The sequence below is a fragment of the Carassius auratus genome, unplaced genomic scaffold (genome assembly GCF_003368295.1).
Source record: "Carassius auratus strain Wakin unplaced genomic scaffold, ASM336829v1 scaf_tig00214588, whole genome shotgun sequence".
NCBI lineage: Eukaryota > Metazoa > Chordata > Actinopteri > Cypriniformes > Cyprinidae > Carassius > Carassius auratus.
Genome location: NW_020527725.1, coordinates 148,778 through 171,831, shown reverse-complemented (window position 1 = coordinate 171,831; position 23,054 = coordinate 148,778). Strand labels below are relative to the sequence as shown.

At 38.8% G+C, this 23,054-nt stretch overlaps 1 protein-coding gene across 1 annotated transcript in view; it reads left to right on the top strand.

Annotated features, from left to right (window-relative positions):
* The window catches only part of LOC113092433 (microtubule-associated tumor suppressor candidate 2-like), a 56,635-nt gene that overhangs the window by 5,555 nt on the left and 28,026 nt on the right, over positions 1 to 23,054 (top strand). Inside the window, 2 exon segments of the mRNA XM_026258024.1 lie at positions 16,369 to 18,416; positions 20,053 to 20,320. Coding sequence (XP_026113809.1) covers positions 16,647 to 18,416; positions 20,053 to 20,320 — 2,038 coding nt within the window. The 5' untranslated portion in view covers positions 16,369 to 16,646.

The following is a 23,054-nucleotide window of genomic DNA, read 5'->3' as shown; positions in this document are numbered from 1 at the left end:
CTACTCTATAGGTACTCAAGATTAACATTATATTGAGTGAAAACGAGCATTTCACCCCCCCTTTAATATTTTTAACAATATGTAAATTGTGTGTGTGCAACAATATGTAACTGTTATGTAAAAGTATGTTTTTTTACTGTATTTTTATCCAATAAATGTAGATTTGATGAGCATTCAAGACTTCTTTCAAAACATTAAAAATGTATATTATGCATGCAAACTGTCAATCAGCCAATCCATTAATTTTAAACCTTTTTAGCTGCTAGTGTTTCTTTCTCTCTCTTGCTCATTAACAAATGAGCTTTAATCTTTATATCTCTCTTTGTTGTCACAATCTCTTTTCCTTTCTCTCACCACCTTGTTCTCCATCCTTTTTGTATTCCTCTCTCATGATTTCATAGGTTCCTCATCTCTTTCTTCCTCATTAATCACAGCCTCTCTGCCTTTGCGTCTGAATGGGAAGCTGCATCTCTCAGTCTCATTAATCACGTCACTGTAATTCTTCGGCCTGTTGTCATGGTCCAGGTGTCAGTGATAAAGAGGTCAGTGCGGTAATGAAAAACTGACCACAGACACACTCATCTAAAACCTGTTCTGCTCATATTAAAGCCTGCCTTTGTCAAAGTAATGAATGTGGAAAACCTGATGCACAAATGCTGATCTATGGGAGATTGTGATTGATTGGTCTCTGATGATGGTGAATCAGAGGTTAAAGGTGCAAACTGAGAGGTTAAAGAGAGGTGGATTTCTCTTGTTATAAGTGCATCTGATGGCCAGAACATCACATTCCTTCATAGTTTCTTTTGGACACGGAAGAAAAGATGAGAAAGGACGCAGTGTTTTTGTGTGTGTGTGTGTGTGTGTGTATGAGGCGGGGTCTCTGCAGTATCCTGTCACTCCTCCCCTTCACACTGTTTCGCGCGAGGCTTTGTATGTGTACTCAACCATGCCTTTCTGTTTACAAGGCTGACGCGTGATGGAGAGAACGAGAAAGAGTCAAAGAAAGACACTAAAGCTTGCCTGCACCTTTGAAAGCGGAGAAAGAAACCAAGAGAGGAGCATAAATAACAGTGTGACAGAGAAAATGAATCAAAATTCCCTCACTAGATGTAGTGGTTGTCCTAAAATGAAATGAACTTTGTGGCTGACTATACCAAAATACTGAATGAAAGCAAGACACTAATGACAGTGGAAGAATCCCGATAAATCTGTGCAGATATTGGCTCAGACCGGCTGCCATCCCCCTTTTCCTCCCTCCGTGACTCTAGACGCTCTGCAGAATATTTTAACCCTTTCAGGCAATCTGTTTTACATTCCACCTGTGCCGAGGGAGGGATAAGACTCTTCCCATCCTCCTAGGACAGAGTCAGGGACCTTTGTCTAGTGATTACTGTTTCTAATAGCTATCAAAGAAGAGGTATAATCTTACACCTCATTACTGCAACTATTGTTCTTAATAGATCATGTGTAAATGCTGTTTTTGTGATGATATAGAATGTTTTCGGACCTTATATAAGGTGTGAAATAAGGATTTAGCATCATGAAGATACAAGATTAGTTTTACAAGCAGTCTTTAATTTTTAGCGTTATTGTAGCTTCAATACTATACTATATTTAAGGTCCACACAATCATAAATAACCTGGAAATATCAGGGAATATAACATTGTTAAATGATCACAAATCTGATAATCCAATAATAATAGCAACATGATTTAATGTATATATTTCTTTTATTTTCATTCGTTTCAAGAATGTACGAATGGATTTTTATCATTTATTTTAATTGGAATATTTGATAGAGAAATGTACACATGAATATTTGATATTTTATTGCTTTATATGATTATTAGCATTTACAGCATTTATTAATCTTTGAAAATGTTAATGTATTTGCTATTGTTCCTTGTTAGTTCAACTTTTTTCAAAATGCAAAATTCAAAATAAACATATTTACATGAAAATAAAATAAAATACCAGTAATAATGATCTGCTTGAAAAATGCACCCTTTAACCATGACAAAATATAGACAATATGTAACAATTGTCTTTGAGATCGGATTACTCTTTATAGAGTCTGTATTTTTTTATAGGAGTCTGTATTGCATTGCTGTATGTGATCAGAGGACCTTGACTGACAGATCTATGTGTGTGTGTGTGTGTGTCTGCTGGGATAGAGGACTTAACATTAGGACAAAGATACAGCACTTGTGGCAGCGATGCACAGATGCAGTCGCCTTGTGTAGGGATTAAAAAAAAAAGCATGCTTGTGTTGTGTATTTGTGTGTAGAACTCATGCAGTCTAGACAAAGAGCCGACCATGTTCACCCTGTGACATAGAGAGAGAGAGTGAGTGAGTGCATTGCTCGGTCGGGGAGTTAAAAAAAATGCCGAGGTGGCGAGGAGAAGAGAGAGAGAGAAAAAAGGAGGTAGAGAAAGAGATGATGTTGGGGGAAGGGTTCTACTCTTTCTTTGTTCCATTTTTCATGAAAACCCCATTGTGTGCAGGGAGCCCTGTCCCATCCTGGCCTGTCCTGTACTGTAGGGAGATTGCACTGGTAATTACTGTTTCAGCTTTTTTTAGAAAGAGAGGAGAGGGTTGAGGAGGGGAGATAGTGGGGTTCATTTCAAGTCCCAAAAGGATCAGCACAGTTCAAATATTTTTCTGCCACCACCGTGCAGTGAACATGTGCAACCACAGATTCATAACTGCAACATTTTACTTAGATATTACAAACCCATTCACAAAGTCCATTCTTCTGAAACACCACTGATTTTTGAAATAAACACCCAAACAAACGATTTTGTGAATATTTGCTAGGTGTGTGTTCTAAAAAATGTGGTGTTTGTAGGGGCAGTCGTGGCATAATGGTTAGAGAGTCAGGCTGGTAACCCAAAGGTTGCGGGTTTGAGTCTTGTTACCGGCAGGAATTGTAGGTCTGCGGAGTGAATGACCAGCACTCTCTTACCACAACTGAGGTGAGACCCTTGAGCAATCCACCTAACCCCCAACTGCTCCCTGGGCGAGCACTACAGCAAAAATGCTATGTGTGTGATTGTTCACTACTGTGTGTGTGTGCACTTGGATGGGTTAGATGCAGAGCACAAATTCTGAATATGGGACACCATACTTTGTCACTTTCACATAGTGTTTTTTTTTTTTATCCCTATTCCCTACACAAGGCGACTGCATCTGAGCATCGCTGCCACAAGTGCTGTATCTTTGTCCTAATGTTAAGTCCTCTATCCCAGCAGACACACACACACACACACACATCTGTTGGTCAAGGTCCTCTGATCACATTCTGCAATGCAATACAGACTCCTATAAAGGATAATATGATTGTTCACTGAGAGGCAAAGACTTCGTTTGCGTGAATTTGTTGGCCATATTTGTTCGTGATTTGTTTGTTAATGCGCTAGTGTGTGTGTGTGTGTGTGAGAGTGTGTGCGTGCAAAGTCTCAGGTTACATGTCGTTTTATCACTGTGAGGTGTGTATGGGCTGGTAATTGTTTGGCCAATGTGTTGGTTTGCGCTGTAAGTGTTTATATGTGTGTGTGCTTGACTTCCTGCTCTGTCAAATGTCAATCACACCAAGTGTTTGTGTGTGAACCAGCTGCAATGCAATTAAGCACGGAGTGCTGGCGTGATAAGCTGCCGCAAGCTTGTGTGTGATGTGTGAGTGACATCTGAGCATGTGTGTGTGTGTGTGTTTTATCAAGCATGCAGGCATAATTGCTTCAGGATGGAAACATAAACATGCTGTATATTGGTTGACTCTTGAAGAATTTCCATTTAATTAAATGTAGTGATATGTCTGTACGTCAGTTTCTCATCAGTGTCTCTGCATTATGCGTGTAGCCACAGGAAATATGCTATTGTGACTTTTATTCTGCTATCTTTGTGTGTTTTTGTTGTCAGATGTTTGGCAGGATGTAGGGGGATGAAGACAGGGAGGATTTAGAGATATACAGAATAAAGTCAGTAGGTATAAGCTCAATAGTAGCCTTTCAGTCATTTGGTCGGTTTTTAAGTGGGGTTTGTTCACTGTGTCTCAGCATGTGTCATTCAGTTTATTCTGTTCATTGCGTCTGTTTGGTGATATTGTATGTCAATTGTGGCCTCAAAAATTTCAAGGGCTTTTCAAGAGCTTTGCCAGAGCTGTGCACTGTTTGTGGTTTCTGTTGAGAAAGCTGCTTAAATCAGCCTACGTTGGTTTTAGCTGGTCTCCAAATCTGGCCAAGCTGAGTATTCCATAAACCTAAACCAGCAATTCAAACCAAATAATAATACTTTGATGGTCATAATAATCGTAATGTAAAATGTACAATATATATATATATATATATATATATATATATATATATATATATATATATATATATATATATATATATATATATATAATTTTTTTATATGTGTGTGTGTGTGTGTGTGTGTGTGTGCGTGTGTGTGTGCGCATGCATGTGTGCGTGTGTGTGTGTATCATCAATATTATTGTAATTTTATTATAATTTAAAATAAAGGTTTTCTATTTTAATACATTTTAAAATGTAATGTATTCCTGTGATGTAAAGCTGACATTTTTGCATCATTACTCCAGTCTTTAGTGTAACATGATCCTTCAGAAATCATTCAATATGCTGATTTTTGTGAGATTTCTTATTATAAATGCTGAAAACTGTATTATTGTTTTTTTAATGAAGACAATTTTTATAGATGAATAGAAATTAGCAGATAGATGAACAGCAATTAGTTGTTTTCTTGTTTGCATCCAGTTGACTATCATTTGAAAGTCCATTTGTTTAATATACTTAATATGGGAAGTATGGAAAGATGTAATATTTTGCTAAGAAAAAGAGAGTAAGAAACTCTATATGCCCTTAAGAATTGTGATTGACAAGCTTATAAGAACATTCTTCTCTTGAACTTTATTACAATCTCTTTTATATCTCATTCACATTATTACTGTCAAAACACAGCCTCCTAAGATACCATTTAAGACATTTACACTGCATGTCACACATCTCATCAGCCTTTGGTTAGGCTGAAATGACAAAGGTGGTAGCTAAGTGGATTTCCTCAGACCTACGTATGTTGTTATGGAAGGTGCGGGGGTGTTCAGAGAGGTGTAATGATTCTCCCATCTTCTCCATATCTGCTCATTATTCACATCTCTTCCTCAGTCCGCAGGATCTGTTTATTCTGCTGAAATCTTATTTGAGAGTCACAGAGTAATAACTCCGTCTATTTTCCTCAGAATCTCCTGACCTTCTGATAAATGGATCGGAGATTATGCATCTGACAAATGGATTTACATGTGCCATAATTAGGATGGATTTGGTGGCAGGGGTGCAGTAGGCAGTTGGCTTGTTGCCCTCAGCAGGAGGGATTCATTTAGAAGCTGAAGACAGAAATCTTGTTAGAGACAATGGGAGGGATTGTTTTTTTTTTTTGTATTCTACCACTGCAATATTTCTGTTTCCCAAATCTGAGCGGCACAAGAAGCTAATGAGGAGTGTGGGATGTGTTTAGCTCTCTGTTGTGCAGATACCTGTGGAGATTTGAATGAACAACATGCCTCCAAGCTCTCAAGTTCCACCTGTGTGTTTTGTAGTAGGAGAAAAGGGTAGAAGAAAGTATTAAAGATAGAAATAAAGAAGCAGAATAGGATCGAGCTGTATTCAAATCAGTATTTCCCATATGTGCACCACAGCTCGACATATAAATCGCCACTGCAATGGCATACCAACATGCAACTTAACAGCGCAAGAGAGGTTTAAGGAAACAGTAGCGACACCTGTTAGCCCTGGAGAACTGGGGCAATACTGCTTGCATTTGTGCTGAATGTAGCCCAGATCGATGAGTCCACCTAGCCGCACTGCAGGTGCTGAAGGTGCTTTTAGTTCTGTTCCCAAGACTCCGTCTCTATCTGACCCCTCTCTGCATCTCCATATTGCACTGGTGTAACGCAACAAACACTGATATTATACAACTCACAAATTCACATTTAAGGTGGGAATCTGGTTCAATTAGTTACAAATCTTCAGCCTCAGACATACACCCACCCAGATCGCCCACAATCAGATCAGTGTTTTTCCCCAAAACCATTCTTAGTCTGCTATGTTCCATAGTTACCAACATAGTTCATTGTTCATATGGCATGACTACAAAAAATCCTTCTGAAACATTTATATTTAAGAGTGAAAAGAATGTTTTTTTTTCACTATAAAGATCATTTTGTGCAATGGGAAGTTTCCATAGATATCAAACATTCTTCATAGAACCATCAATGCCAATAAAAAAAATATTTAAGAGTTTATTATTTGGAGAAATATTTTTTTAAAATCATAATATAATATAATATAATAAAATATAATATAATATAAACAATTTTTAATAAACATTTTCAAAAAACTTGAACATGTGAATTCTTATTCTGTGTATAAGTTTTGTTACCATTCTGTGCCCATCATCTGCTATTTACCCCACTTAATCAAGTCATCTTTAAAACATTTTATCTCACGTGTCATTGAATTTGCACAAGCTCTTTTTTGAGCTCTTTCGTCCACAACCATTAAAATATTCCATTTCTACAGCGACCGATTTGGCGAACATCATTCTCTTTCTATGAAACCTGTAAAACACGTTCACCGTTTCTTGCTCTATAGCAACAGCAGCTCTATAGCAGTTTGCCTGAGCATTAGAATTAATCAGATGGCTTTCCCAACTAATTTGTGTGTGTGTCCCATGAGAGGCATATTCTTCTTCTACACGGTCAAGATATAAGAAGTGTGCAGCCGTGCACACGTGTAGCTTAGAGGAAACATATGCTTCATATTACTCATTCTAATTGGGCTAGAAAAAGGAAATGTTGATTCAGGCACTACAGAGTGTGTAAAGATGTCCAGAACTCTTAGATTTTGCACCAATTTATCCCTCAGTATCAGTGTCACCTGGTTATACTCTGCAAAAAAGTTTTCTATGTAGAATCATTAACAGATATTTTTGCTTTTCATACGATCAGTTGTCCCAAAATTGCATTTCCCTACAGCAACATGCCACTTCTCACCTCAGCACAGCTTGCCAAATTGTCACATGTGATATACTGTAACACAGTCAAACAATCAGATATAACCTTAATTAAACCTAAGCATTTAACAATGATTGTATAGTTTTTTAAAGGTGATATAGAAGGATATTTAATACCATCTGTCAGAAAAGAAAAAAAAAAGAATAATAATAATAATCTCACAGTTACATTTGAATGGGCATCAAAGGAGAAAGATGGGATAAACTTGAGCATGTTAACCATGCTAGCTACTAGCCAAATCTCAAACCCTTTTGGTGGTGCACTAATGGTAAAGTGCGCAGTATGTCTAAAAATTAGAAGGCTAATTTGTTTACAAAAGAAACTAGTTTTTGGCAGCCCTTGTGTGTGTGTGGCGTGTAGTGTGTCAATTACAAAGACTGGCATTGTGGGTAGACTCAGCAGGGCTTGATGCTGCAGGTCAGGAGGATTTGGAAGTGATCTGTGATTGTTGGCCCAGCAGCTCTCCACCCAAGCGATAATAAGCCTCTCTGTCCCACTCATAGTTCCTGTGGACAAACTCGTTTTTTGGGGGGGCAGAGTAATTTGATTTCGAAGTCTGAATTCTTTTTTCTCTCACCCTTAATTCAATCTCCCACCCCAAAATGTGTTTATCCACTCTCTATGAGGGCTGTGTGATGAACAGACCTGACTTTCTTTTAAGTGGCTTTCTAATTCTTTCATCCGTTCTCTTTTCTCTTTCTCTCTCTTTGATCTCGTTCACCCTCTTTTTCAATCTCTGCCTCTGCCCTCGTCATTTTAAAGTAGCGTATGTTCATATTTTCTGTTGATTCTGAACAAGAATAATGAAAAAAACTTAGTAGACCACACATTTTTGCTCAGTTGTGCTGTTTATGAGTATTTGTTGTGGGTGAGTTGTCACTGTCATCTGCCATGTTTGTCTGAGACAGACTGAGCGCTCCATGTCTCGGTGTCAGTCTCCTTAGTCCTGCACACTTCATCTTTGTCTCAGAATATTGCTTTCTGTTCCTCAGGTCTGCTGCCGTACTCAACCTTTTGTTCTGGAGACGGTCATTTACCAAAAGTAGATAAGAGCCCAACGATCAGATTTGGTTTCAAACTGCACGACAGTTTGGTCCGATAAGCGAATGTCTTTTGCCTTTGCTTGTCAGGGACAGTATAATATGAAAAATATTTAAAGATATCCTTTAAATATTGTCAAGATATTGTCAGAAATCTAAATTGATCTATCTATCCTATAAAATTGGTATCATGTATCATGTACCAAATGTACATATTATTGTTATGGTATGTCTACTGTATATACATGCCATACTATATAAGTGACATAAATTAGACTTACAAATTGTTTTTTTTTTTTATTTATATGAATTAATTTATGCATAGTGTGTATAAGTTAAAAGCTAAGTATGTATACATTTTATATAATTATTATATATTTGTATTTTATTTTTGCTTTTATTTGTTTATTATAACAATATATATATATATATATATATATATATATATATATATATGTGTGTGTGTGTGTGTGTGTGTGTGTTTGTGTGCTGGTGTGTGTATGTGGAGATAGATTCTTCAAACCTCTCATGTCATATCTGATTTAAAATGGAATCTGACAAAAAGTTTCATAGAATTTCAGAAATAAGAAGGGATTTCAGCACACTCAATAGAGCGACTACGATGCTTATCTTTTACCTTGATAGGATCATATTGCTCCTTGACCAAGTTCCATCAGAAATGAAGATTAAGGTTTAGCCGTGCAGTACCTCTCCAGGTGATTCCTCCAGGGCTGAATAATCAGATAAATAAACCCAGAATGGGACATGATGGAGTGGCAATGGATTCAAATCACATAGCTGCTGCACGCTATTTTGAGTTATAAGCAAAGTACAGCCAAGGACATTTTAGTGAGCATGCTTCACCTCAAGTGTGTGTGTGGGCATGTTTTTGTGACATATCAGGACACAACTCTGTAAAATGACATGGTAATGACACAGGTATTACAAGGAGAGGGTGACTTATGAGGACATAACCCATGTCCCCATTTTTCAAAACGCTTAGAAATCATACAGAATGAGTTTTTTTGAGAAAGTAAAAATGCACGAAGTTTCCTGTGAGGGTTAGGGTTAGGTGTAGGGTTGGTGAAGGGCCATAGAATATACACTTTGTACAGTATAAAAACCATTATGCCTATGGGATGTCCCCACTTTTCACAAAAACAAATGTGTGTGTGTGTGTGTGAGTGCACTCTTGTTTTTGTGACATATCAGGACACAACTCTGTATGATGACATGGGTATGACACAGGTATTACAAGGAGAGGGTGACTTATGAGGACATAACCCATGTCCCAAATTTTCAAAACGCGTATAAATCATACAGAATTAGTTTTTTTTTAGAAAGTAAAAATGCACAAAGTTTCCTGTGAGGGTTAGGTTTAGGGGTAGGGTTGGTGAAGGGCGATAGAATATACAGTTTCTACATTATAAAAAACATGTGTGTGTGTGTGTGTGTGTGTGAGACACTAATTACCTGTTTCAATCCCAGCCACCGTATCCAAGGACTAGACATTACCTGTTCAATGACTGACCAGAACTCAGCAATAACTGTCACCTATTTACCTAATCGACCTATTTATATGTTCTGTCTTCTTCATCTGTAAAGTGTCTTAAAATAGAAAAAAAAAAAATATGTTAAGCAGTGATCGGGACAGTCGGGCTTTTGCCTCACCTTTACACTCACTCACACACACACACACACACACACACACACACACACACACTGAAGAAAGAGTTCTCCAGCAGTCTGTGAGATAGGGTTGTTATGACAACGGGACTAAACCTGTAGTTTCCCAAGAATTATTTTCATAATGACCGTGTTACTGCATAATCTCATTGTCTGATATCATCCTCCCTGATAATATTCAGCTCAAGGAATTCATTGTTTCCTCCTCCCTCAAGCTTTCTGACAATAACCTTTAATGAATGTTACCATGGTAACCACCATCAGTTTCCACCAAAATACAATACAGTTATTGTTTTGTACAGTAAAACCATAATTAATACAGGATTTCGTTTAAATGCTTTAAGATGTCTGTCATTGTCATTGATTACTCACACTTATTTTATTCCAAACCTCTATGAAACCTGAACACAAAAGAATATATTTTGAAAGATGTGGGTAACCAAACAGTTTCAGTTCCCATTGACTTCCATTGTATTTATATTGTATTGAATTTATATTCCATTATATTCCAGACTGTTTGATTACCAGCATTCTTCAAAATATATTCCTTTGTGTTCAAAGAAATTAAGTCATACAGGTTTCAAATGATAAGATGGTTGAATTTTGGGTCAGTTATCCATTTAAGAGACTACAATGTTTCAGTTGAAACCATGGTTAGCATAGAATTAATGAATTTATTTATTTGTTTGTAAATTAGGTTGTTGTATTCTTGTCAATATTTCTTTTTCTAGTTCTTTGATCGTCTTCTAGAATATTCCTTTTTCTAGTAATTTTCCATTGCATCTCATAACCTTCCTGCAAATAAACAACCGTGTCTCATTGATGAGGTCAGAGCCCATGGGATTCACACGTGCAAATTAAGAATACACAAAGCATGCACATACAAAACACGCTCTTATTATATACATTTTTGTTGTGTGATATGACATCCAGTCCTATCTTGTGTGTGTGACAGATAGCCTGTTATAATCACTTTATATTGAGGCTGAATAGCGTCATCCATCACTTGTTAATGTGTTAATGTGCTGATTTTATTCGCCATGTTGCTTTTCGCCTGCAGCTGTCTACACCCTGCTCCTGATCTGTAACACCAAGACAACTCTCAAGGAAAAAATAAAATATATGTAATAAGAGTAAGAAAAGCTTTAGCAGAATAGATTAAACTTAGCTTAAATTTTGGTTTGTTTGTCACACATAGCTTTAGATTATCCAGGTTACTGTACACATGAGTCATTTGGATTGCATTAATGGTGTTTTTTGGAGCTTGATAGCTTCCGCTCAATATATGTAAAAGAGCAGCATGGACTTTTTCAAAACATCTTTTTTTGTGTTCCTTGGCAGAAAGGAAGGATTTAAACCAACATTCAGTTTTAGGTGGACCTTCCCTTCTGGTTCTTTTCAAAATTAATGTGTATAAATGTGAGTGTGTATTAGCTTAGCTTTGAGATGAGGGCAGCTTGTTTCCTTGTCTGCACCAGCAGCTCCCACATCATCTCACCCAACTGCAGTTCAATTGAAGCTTTTTTGGGTTTTTCTGAATGGAGCTGGACTGAAGGTGCTCCATGTGCAGGAGATGTGACAGCTGTGAGACTCTCACTCCTTTTTATTAACCCCCCAATTTAACACTTCTCTCTTCTTTCTCTGCATATATTTACCTTTTTCTCACCACTTTTCACACTACATCCCACCCTCCATCACACCTTTTCAGCTCAAGTTAGCTATCATCTTCTCATTCTATTCATCTCTACCTATTATCTTTCATTATCTCTCTAAAGTTTTCAGCCTTGGCCTCTGTCTGCCTGCATGTCCCCCACTCTACCTAAACATTCAGGGCATCCTGGAGAAGATACTGTCGCTGTTTGATAGATAGCTTACTTGGCAGCATGGTTCAAATGTTCAAATGCATTTTAGTCATTTTTTACTCTGCTATGTAACAGCACTACAATTATCTCTTGTGTCCCTGTAGTTCTTTACCACCATCTGTAAAGCAGAATACAGATGTGTGTGTCACAGCCGCCACTCTTGTGCCTAATTTACACCTGGTGTTGAGATCCGATTTAGGAGATCTAATCAAAAGATCAGATTTAAGAGATATAACTTTATAACTATAACTTTATTGTTATCTGTACAGTTATTTTCCTTGGAGTGAATAGGCCTTAAGACCAGTGAATCGGTGTCTGTGGTAATGAAGTAGAGTCTGAAGATTTCCAGCCGTTCCGTAAAATGATTTCAAAATGTTTGTGACTACAATCTCACTCAGTTGTCACAATGTTTTGAGGCGCTGTCAAACCCTGCCCCAGAGGAGGAGCGAGAGGAGCTTGACAGACAAACTGTAAAGAAACATCTTGCATCCCGTTCAGTGGGAGTCTATCAACATTTTCTAGTTGCTGAGACGTCAAGGCCATGAATTTTCCATAAGCGAAGTCTCTCGGGTCGCTTGTGCGAAGTGTTTTTTAATATCAGTGTAAATGTGTGAGTTGCTCATCAGGTCTGAACTCATAGGGGTCATTACAGTTGGTCTGAAATTTTTTTAGTTGTACACACTCCAATAATATGTGTTTTATTTACAACTTCAAAAATATAATCTTTTACAGTGAAGTGTAATCAGTTATAATCACAAGTGAAATATTATCCTGCCAAGCTCACAAAACAGTGGTAAACCCATAACATTTGTGTATGGGTATAATGTAAGAGCTTTAACAAATATAAGAGCTGTATTTTTCTTTTAAACTCCTTCAGATTTACTCTGAATTAGCCTCAAGTCTTCTGACTGATCATGTCTAATATTTACAGTGAAATGACATATCTGTACATCATATCAGGGTATCTTCAGGTTATGTGAAATGAACAAACAAGGTCAAATAATCAGACCGGTTGTAATACACTCTTTTGAGAACTGAAGGGAGACACGTGTAATAAGTCTGTCGAGCTCTGGTCCTGTCAGGGCTAGCAGATCCATAAGCAGATCCATAAGCGGCAAGACTGTTAAAAACAATGTTCAAAACTATGTTCATAGTAATATGTAGTGCTATTGTTTTCTTAAAGTAGCATCTTTAATTTCTTTCCATCAATCACATTTTTGTTGGTGATAAAAAAGGTTTGTTTTGTTTTTCATGCCATTTTCCAAATTTTATTTATGTGTTTTTTTATTTATATGTTTGTTTGTTCGTGGAGCACAAAAGTAGAATTTTTCAAGAATCTGTTAACATTAATGATAGCTTATAGTGATCAGTAATCTACTTATGTATTCTTTTTTTATTGTGTTTGTGTGCGTACTTCAGTATATATTTATTTTTACCTTTACATATTTAAATTTAAGCTTACATTTCTGTGCTTTTTGTAGTTTTAGTTTTTTTACATATATATTAGCTTTTTTCAATTTATTTTTTCTACTTGTGTTAGTAATTTTCATTTGCTTGTTTTATATTCAATATTTATATTTAATTTTAGCTTATTAAAATTATTTGAATAGTTTTAGTTTGAGTTAACATTCAAATTTATATCTGCAGTTAATATTTTATACATTTTAATCTATATGTTTATGTACAATTTATTTACATATTTATAATGAATGTGTTTTAATTTATATTGTGGAACACCAAAGTATATATATGGTAAATATTTGCACATTTTAGATAGACATACTTTTCGTCTTCCTTGTTAACTCCCCTTCTTTCACATGCTTCTAATTTTTCTCTGTGGTTTTATATTTTTGCTCTGCACCTTGATTGACACCCACATCCTCAATCCATGACAGGAAGAGAAGGGTTTTCAAGTACCATTAGTCTCACTGAATTAAGCCTGTGTTCTGAGCCGCCTCTCGCTTCCTCTCTTCAGGTCTGTCCCTGATCGCCCCCGCCGTGGCCAAGCGACAGCACAAATATGCCGATGATTACCACAAACCATCAGTTATTCCCAAAGCAGTTGTGTTTTTGATTTAATTAAGCCCATCTGCTTCAGCTTCAGCTCCTTGTCTTGTTCGAGTAATTTGAGGGTGCTTGCTGTTCATTTTCTGTTATTTTTAGGAGTTAAGTGCTGGACGGGAGAGCTGGTGTCACGTCCTGTCACAATCCACCATGCCCCAGTTTCACACTTGATAAACCCTCTTTTCCAGATTGGCTGGCAGGCTCTCCCTGATTCAGGCATCTGTTCCTGCCTCGTCTGGCTGCTCTGAGGAGCCTCGTGGTGTTGTTTTTTCTGCTTACAGAGCACATCGAGTCCAACACAACACTGAGGATGCTTTTCCTCATGTTGCATTCAATCCTTTTTCCTCAGAAAATAAATAAATACATTTGTGCCCACTTGCTGTGAGGGACAGATTTTGCTAGTATTAACAGCACAAAACAATTGAATATGAATTAAATAAATAATAAATGCATAGAAATACATAGAATAAATGTGTTTCCCCCCACATTTATATGAATTTATTTATGCCTGGTATAATGTTTTACGTTTCAACTTTATGCATTTATTTAACTTTTAGTATTTTTGGTGTTTCAACTTATTTCTTTACTTATTTCAGTTAGTTGCCAAGGCAGCTTTTCACATTTTCATATGTTATAATTGGGGGGTATTTTCTACTTCAGCCAATACACAAACTATATTTAAGGAAATGATAGACTGCTAAATGAATATGTTGACAGGCCTGAAGTGGAAAACAGACTTTCTTAATAACTCGAACCGGAAAGTGTTAATTACTGTTCTTTATTTATCATGTTTACACTTCCTGTTAGCATTGCCATTTACACATGTTATTTAAATGTCTCATTATTATTTTTTTTATTACTATTATTATAATGTAATATATAAAATTATATACTTCAAATTTTGATTATTATATTTATTATTATATAAATGTTTATTATTATATAGTATTTGAAGTCTTTCTGCAATGCCAGTACACAAGACAGAAGAGTCTATATCTTGCTGGTGTCTCTTTTTTGTGACATTGAAAATGAATAATATACAAGTAAAATAATAAAATGTACACTTAAATTGGATTCAAAAGTTGTGCCGACAGAGATCAAAGTTGAGAGATATCAGATATCAACAAACATTCTTCTTCTCACCTTGTGTATCTCTTTACAAGGTACAAACACATGTTCAAGATGAAAGGAAGAGCTGTAGAAAGTTGCAGGATTTGAAAACCTGAGGGTAAATATGTCATTAGGGTTGTGCTGGTGTGTTTTTACCCTCTACAGAGAAGGCTGATACACACTGCTCTTCAAAGGTTAATCATAGACCTGGGTTGTCGAACACAGTTACTGTGTTCTTTCATCATGAGTGAATGGGGGTGAGCATCTTGCACTGGTGTGGATTCAGCTCCCAAACTTAGATGATTCCCTTTTTTGAGACTTGAGAATCCCTGTTACTTTGTTCCTTTTTTTGGTTTGGGCCATACTATATCTACTAAACGAAACAGCATTTATTTTCTGTTTTCATGTCTTAATCACAATTATAGGAAAACAGCTGATTTGTCAATGTTTTATAGAGATGCAAAAAAAATAAAAAAAATAACCCGTCATTAATGGCGTATTTTGATAATTTCTACCCCCCAACTGACTGTGCCTGTTTTTTGGTTAAGTTTTTTTTATCCCATGTGAGCAGTGTTTTTTTATTACAAGTCATTTCACACTCTCCTTAATCTGGCCATACATAATTCTCAGCAGTGGAGATTTGAAAATGTAATTATTAGACAAAAGGAGATACTGCCATCTGTTATTAGAGGACTGAGCCAAACATTTTACTACTTTGTATCAATATACTTATTCATTACACTGGCTTGCCAATTTGTGGAACACATTAGGTGTAGGAAACAATACAATTCTTTAATTTTGGTTTCCACCCCCAGAATATTTTTCACAGTGGTATGATGGTGGAGGCATTTTACCTGTTCAGGGAAATATTCATAATTAATATAAAAAACCTAGTAGCTTTCTGAAACCAACTGGGGGAACAATATGTTTTCAGTAGTCAGTCTCAACTGGGCACTAAGACTACGATTTAACAGAGGATGCCATGAAATATGTGAAGAACCTTGAGGAAATATTACACTGAGACCGTTCGTTTTGTTGAGAAGCCTATAATTCTGACTTATTGAAAATGTTGCTAAATATGCAATAATGTTTTTTGTTGTCTCCAGTATTTCTAGCTATTATTTGAGTCAAACAAGTTGTATGCATTGCTCAGTGAAGACAAATGTAAATGCACACCTTTTTACTTTGCTCTGTTTACAGAAGTATTGCATGCCTTTAAACTGTTTTATATTCATTGAAAAAATGAAATGAAGCTGCAAACAGTCATACAATAATTATAAATCTTATTTCTTACCTTAAATATAATAAGAATAGTGTTTTGTTTTTAGGGAATCTAACCTTCAGTCAAATAAGAATGAAGTTCTTCTGTGCGTTTTTACCCCAAAGGCTGAGAATTTAAAAAATCATCTAAATACATGCAAATATTGTGATAGAAAATAAACTACCCATTTAGGATAGGTTCTGCTGAAGCACACTCTGCCCTGCTTACAAAATGTGATGTCTTTTCTGTGCAGGTTTGGCACCAGATGAATGAACAAGGCATTTCAAGGTGCTCAAAGCTGATGTGATGTCATCAAGTGCATAGTCCTGTTAAGAACAAACAAATACAGCTCAGTCCTTTGGCGGCATCTTGGAGTAGAAATGTAAAGAATGTGTGATTAGGTTGTGATTCTGCACTCCATCCATACGGTAAACTTTGAAAGTCTCGGTAAAGGCCAGTGAGAGAACAAGACCTTTGATGGATCCAGGATTATCATTGAGCTTTTGAGAGAGAAGCTCAGACTTATACAACATGAATGTGCAAGGCAATTTTCAGGCCAGTGAAGTCAACCAACAAGAAGGAATACAAAACGACGACAAGCAGCCTTTGCCAGAAACAGTGGAAGACGCCAATGCCAATCAAATCACCAAAGAGAAAATTTATTCAGATGACAGAGAGCATAGCAGCCAACTACCCCCTCTGGTGTCGCATTCTGAAGCCCAGGAGAGGAACATTATCTGGGGAACACATGCTCGGAGTGAAGACCCTGTGCTTGAAGAGTTTAGTCAAGAGCTAGAAACATTTGTTGTAGAAGAAGAACAGTTAGACATGCAGAGTGAAAGAAGCAGGAAGGGAGCAAAGAAATTCAGTGACAAAGAGTTTTCTTCTAAAGCCATCAGCACCACTGTTGGCTCACGTTGGAAAGACCACAATGAGAACCATAGTGTGGATGGGGATGCAAATGAGAACTCTCAGCCCCTTGACCTCAGGACCTCCAGCTCTCGCTCTGGTGCAAACCGGACCCTGAGAGATGCACGCAGTGGCTCTGAGAGCAATGTCTTTTCATCTTCTTTATCTGCAGTGACCAGCCTCAGTGGAAGTTTAGCCAGTGCCCTGGACAGTGCAGGCCGCACACAGCCTCTCTCTTCCCAGTCCACCAAGTCTACCTCAGGCAAAGGCAGGAACCAGCATCAAGCTACTACCGAGTCCTTCATCCACTCAGAGAGAAACAGGGAGCTTGCCAGGGAGTTGGACCAGAACCATAACTCTACCAAACTGCCTCAGGAACCACAATATGACAGAAGTAAGCTAGTATATCCTTCAAATGGAGCAGTAAAACTGCAAAAATTCCAAATGGAAGCAGAGCAGAATGCTTGGAAAAGGATGTCAACCGAGGTGCCAAAAGGTATAGTGAGGGTGCTACCTTCTTGTAGGCAGCTAGTCCGCCCTCTTTCTACTGAAAAACAACTAACCTCAGGATACCCTAGCATAGACACTCATGCAGACCAGCACCAATCCCACTTCTCAAAGACAGGTCAGAGCCATTCACAAGTGCTGCCAACTACAGAAGTCAAAAGCAATCCCAACACAGTCTCACAGACACCTCCCAAGCAGACCTTTAACCGAGAAGCCCAACACTTGAAGAGGCAAAGCTCAGCAGATCGTGCTGAAAGTCCCACCAGCCTAGAAAGGAAGACTCACTTCGGCCGGCGGGCCTACAGCAGTCCGACTAGACCTTCGACACCTCCATCCCCAAAGACAACAAGGTCCCCTCAAAGACAGCCTTCTTCATCACCCATCAAGACTTTACCTTCTCGAGTTCCTCAGCTGGGTTATGCTGGGTACAGCTCAGCCTTAAGAGCCCCAGTTAAAACCACTATCAACACAAGCATCCATAAAACTCCACCACAGCAGGCTTCAATGGAGACCTCCCCTCCAAGCAAGTGCCTGCCAAAACCGAAAAGTGTCCGGCCCAAAATCATTACATACATTCGGAAGACCCCGCAGGTCAAACCCCAGTCTCTTGAGGGAACTTACGAGGTGTCGTCCTCACCTACAAGACTGTCAACAAATAGCACCACACAGGCCAAACCAGAGGTCAGAGATCAAGGAGAAGCCACTGTGCTGAGTGCCTCAAATTTACTCTATGATAAGTATCGACAAGAGATGCAGAAGTTCCGGTTCTTCTCGCCTGGACTCATGGTGTCTGGTATTAAGCCATCCAGCAACACCATGCCCCATAAAATGGCAGGCAGAGCGGACAGCTTCTATGGGTCTCTCAGCAAGCCTCTGTCTGCCGCGGTAAGGAATCCAATCCTCCAAACATTTAGCAATATGCTGTTCTTTGGTTAAATGCTTTTATGTCTATTTCTTGCTAAATATAATTAAATGTAAGCTCCATTACATGATTAAATCAGTAAAACTGTGTGCTTTGATAATGCTATAGTGTGTGCATGTTGTGGAGTATTTAAAGGGATAGTCCACCCAAAAATGAAAATTCTGTCATTAATTACTCACCCTCATGTTTTTCCACACCCATAAGTCCTTCATTCCTCTTTGGAACAAATTAAAGGGGGCATTTTTGGAACAGAAATACTCCTTCAAACGTACAACTTAATTTTTGAAACTTTGTCCATGTTTAGCATGGGAATCCAACTCTTTAACAGTGTAAAAAACTCTAGCAATAGCATTTCACCCCCCCCCCTCCCCCTTTAACCAGTAGCCTACAATTCTTCTGTGCATAAAGGCTGTTTCTATAAAGTGGGGTAATTCCAACTTTGCAAGGACAATCTGGTGCTTCTGACTCACAGCCTGTAAGTATGTTTACATATTTAAAGAATTTACCACTGATGATTCAAATGCAAGTTTTGAGCAGTGTAGAGTAGGCTTGTTGTATGTCATTTCTTTGATCACATATGCAGACATGGTTTTATGATTACGGAGTGCAATACACAAAGCAAAGCGTAAAAAGACAGTATAAGTCATTATAATTAGTAATTATATCCCCACTGAATGCAACAAATGCCTAGTTTGTAATGGCTTTTGTTGGTTTTGTCTCGTCGTGCTGATAGACGGCATCACAGAATGGTAAGGGGTGTAACATTTCCGTCACAAGCTGGAGGCATTCAGTCAATCACAACTCACTGGATAGCTGGCAAATCAGCGTACACCTCGCTTTTCAGAATGATGAGCTTTGTAAAATCAACACGTTTCAGAAAGGCCGAACATAGAGGAGCAACAATAATGCACAATATGTGTTCAAAAAATAATGTTAAACCACATAAACCCATTGCATGACACTAAATACACAAAATAATGTTCTTTTTAGCAACGTTATATGACCCCTTTAAGATATTTTTAAATGAAATCCAACAGCTATCTGATCCTGCATTAACAGCAAGGGAACTAGTATGTTCAAGACACAGAAAGGTAGTAAGGAAATCGTTAAAATAAATAGTCCATGTTACAAGCTACAATTTTTGTGTGCAGAGAAATAAAAATTTATTCAGCAATAACAACTTTATTCAACAATTCATCACTGCCCTGTCACTGTCGGTTGAATGACGGATGTCACATGGACTATTTTAATGATTTCCTTACTATGTTTATTTGCCTTGAATGTGATAGTTCCCTTGCTGTCTATGAAGGGTCAGAAAGCTCTTGGTTTTCATCAAAAATTTCTTAATTTGTGTTATATGAACGAAGGTCTACGTGTTTGGAACAACATGAGAGTGAGTAATTAATGATAGACTTTTTATATTTGGTTGAACTTTCCCTTTAACAGACTACTCCTTGAATGCTTTCTGAATGGTATGTCAATATTTTAGTAAGCTTTTAAATTTTGACACTCTTTTCTTCAGTAGACACGTTTATGTAGTACTGTAACAGTTTATTGACTGCAGCTGTAATGTGTGTTAATGTTTTTTTGTCAATTTAGGCAGGCAGATCTCCATTAGCCCTTGGGTCTCCAGTTTCTGGAGCCGAGGACCCGTCTGGACCCCTTATTGGAGCACAGGATATGGGGAGTCTTTTTCATTTACCACGGGGCCTAAGACCCCAACTTGGCGTTGGTGCTGTAAACAGGTATCCCTCTCCATCTGCCAAGAACAGGATGGTCCCAACAGGCCAGCCGAAATCACCATTGACCCTCAGTCAGCCAATGCAGACAGTAAATCCAACCACTCAAACACCTCAGGAACCTCAAGGTAAGATCAATAGTTCATTTTGCATGGTAAAATTAGTCAAATGGTATTGTTTTTACAATTTTCACACAGATTTTCAGCAAGTAAAATTGAATGCTTCATGTTCCACACTGGAGTAAGTTCAGTGGAAACCCAAGCCAAAGCAGAAACTGTTTTTGACTGATAGAAACACCAAGGCTTCATCCTAAGGGCGAAAGTGACTGGAGTATTTTGAGATGAATAGATTTAAATAGAAGGAAGAAAGCGAATGCCATATGAAGTCTTTTCATCCCTGTCAGCTATGCATTTGGGATATTTAGAGATAAACTCAACTCAGCCGCTAGTCAGTGTAAAATACGCTTTACCTCCTGGCATTCAGTAAATAAAATTCACATTCATCTTGTGCCATGAGGGAGTTCTGTTTGAGCTTAAAAATTTCCTCTCCATTTCTAATAAGCACTTCATTTCCTACAACTTTGCCTGCCAAGGTGAAGATATGAATTAATTCATCTGAAATCCACTACCAGCATTGCCGTCACCCTCCTCATTTTTTCTAGAGGGTATCTGTCTATCTGCATACTGCTATCTCACTGAAAACCCATGACAGTCTCCATTAATGCATGCAATTTATTGCTGTTTGGCCCTGTTTGTGATGCTTTGAAGTGCAAAGCAATTAACAGTTCATTCATGCCAATAACTATGCATGGTCACAAGTATTAACTGTGGTTGAAACATAATATAAATGTTATGGGGTAAAGATGCTGATGCTTCAATAGATAAAGAGACAGTTAATGTGTAGGCTTGAGTTTTACTCCTGAAGCAAAATAAAAAATATATTAAGTCAAGTAGGAAAACCTCTTCTGGTGTGATTAGACTTGTTAAAATTTATAAATTTGTACCCACTGTAGTTATTGGTCGTTTCATGCTACATTATGTATTCCTACTCTCAAACGATGGAAACATTTAATTCTGCTCACTGGGCTTCTTTTGAAACACTGTGATCAAAATCTTCTTGGAAGTTGCCTAATGCTGTGAAGTACAATAAACTGGAGAACAATGTTGAAGAATCCCTGATGTCTTTAAATAGCAGTCACTAAAATCAGAGGTTAACTTCTATGGAGACAGACAGAGTACCATCTTTTTAACTGTACAATGTATTTTTGGGTCTTCATCAACATGACATACATGACATTGTCAAGTATTGGTAAGGGAGGAACTCAGGTGCAGACAGGGATTCTCAAACAAAGGGTTTATTACAAAAAGGGGAAACAAAAACCCACGAGGGGGAAAACACGGAGCAAGGTAAAGACTAGATAACTAAAACAGGACTGGACTGACAAGATAAACAAGGACTCTAAATACTAACTATAAACAAACACTCACGGTAATACAAACACTTCTTAAGGAACAATCACAGGTACAATGAACCGACGCAAGACAGAGCACACTAGGAGATCTAAATAGGGGTACTAATCAAGACACGACAGGTGTTACAGATAGGACAATCAAGACACGACTAGGTTAACAAGGGGGGCGGGGCAAGGGAACGAGACAACACAAGCACATGGCCCAAAGACAAGGCCATGCGCTTGTACACAAAACATGGGTCTGTCATGATCCTGCCTCAAGACTAGGAAAAATCAAGGACACGAGGGCAGAATCATGACAGAACCCCTCCCTTAAGGAGCGGCTTCCAGACGCTCCTCAAGGGAACATCAAACACGGGACACGACTGACATGACAGACTGGGACACAGACACAAACCAACAAGACATGACAAATAATAACAACGGCAAACAAGAGTACACAACAGCAGGGTTGGGGTGACAAATCAAAAAAACAAACAGGGAAGGGGAGGGGGCGGGACCACAAAGTTCATGGGGGACAGACCAGGGCGGGTGGGAGGGGTAGGAATCTTAGGAGGGTAGGACGAAGGCTGACGACGGGGGGTACGGGCAGGTCTGGGTGGTGAGGGGCGAGGAGGGGTCTCGGGACAACTGACAGGGGACATGATAGGAGCAGACAAGGGACGCGGGGCAAGACTTACGGGACGCGGGGAGACGACAGCTGGACACGGGGGAACAACAGCTGGACACGGGGGGACAACATCTACTGGACACGGGACGACAACATCTACTGGACACGGGACATCTACGGGACACGGGGCCACATCAACAGGACACATGATTACATCAGCAGGACACGGGGCTACACTCACGGGACACGGGGAGACGACATCTACGGGACACGGGGCCACATCAACGGGACACGGGGCCACATCAACGGGACACGGGGAGACAACATCAGGACACTCGGGATTTCTGGGGACAGGGTCTGAGGACAAGACAGGACTGACGGGGACTTCTAGGATACGGACAAGACTAGACAAATAATCAGAAAAGGCTTTAGCCGCTAAGACAATTGGCATCTCCTTACGAGATGACACACTGAACTAAAGTCTTTGCTGCAGAGTCGGCCGCGGCACTCTCCTGCGCTCTCACGACAGCCGACTTGCATACTGCCCTCTTCTTTGCCGGCTCGGGCACGCCAGCGCTCACCGCTGCTGGCTCGGACACGCTCACCGCTGCTGGCTCGGGCACGCCAGCGCTCACCGCTGCTGGCACGGGCACGCCAGCTCTCTCCGCTGCTGGCACGGGCACGCCAGCGCTCACCGCTGCTGGCACGGGCACGCCAGCGCTCACCGCTGCTGGCTCGGGCACGCTCACCGCTGCTGGGTCGGGCACGCCAGCGCTCTCCG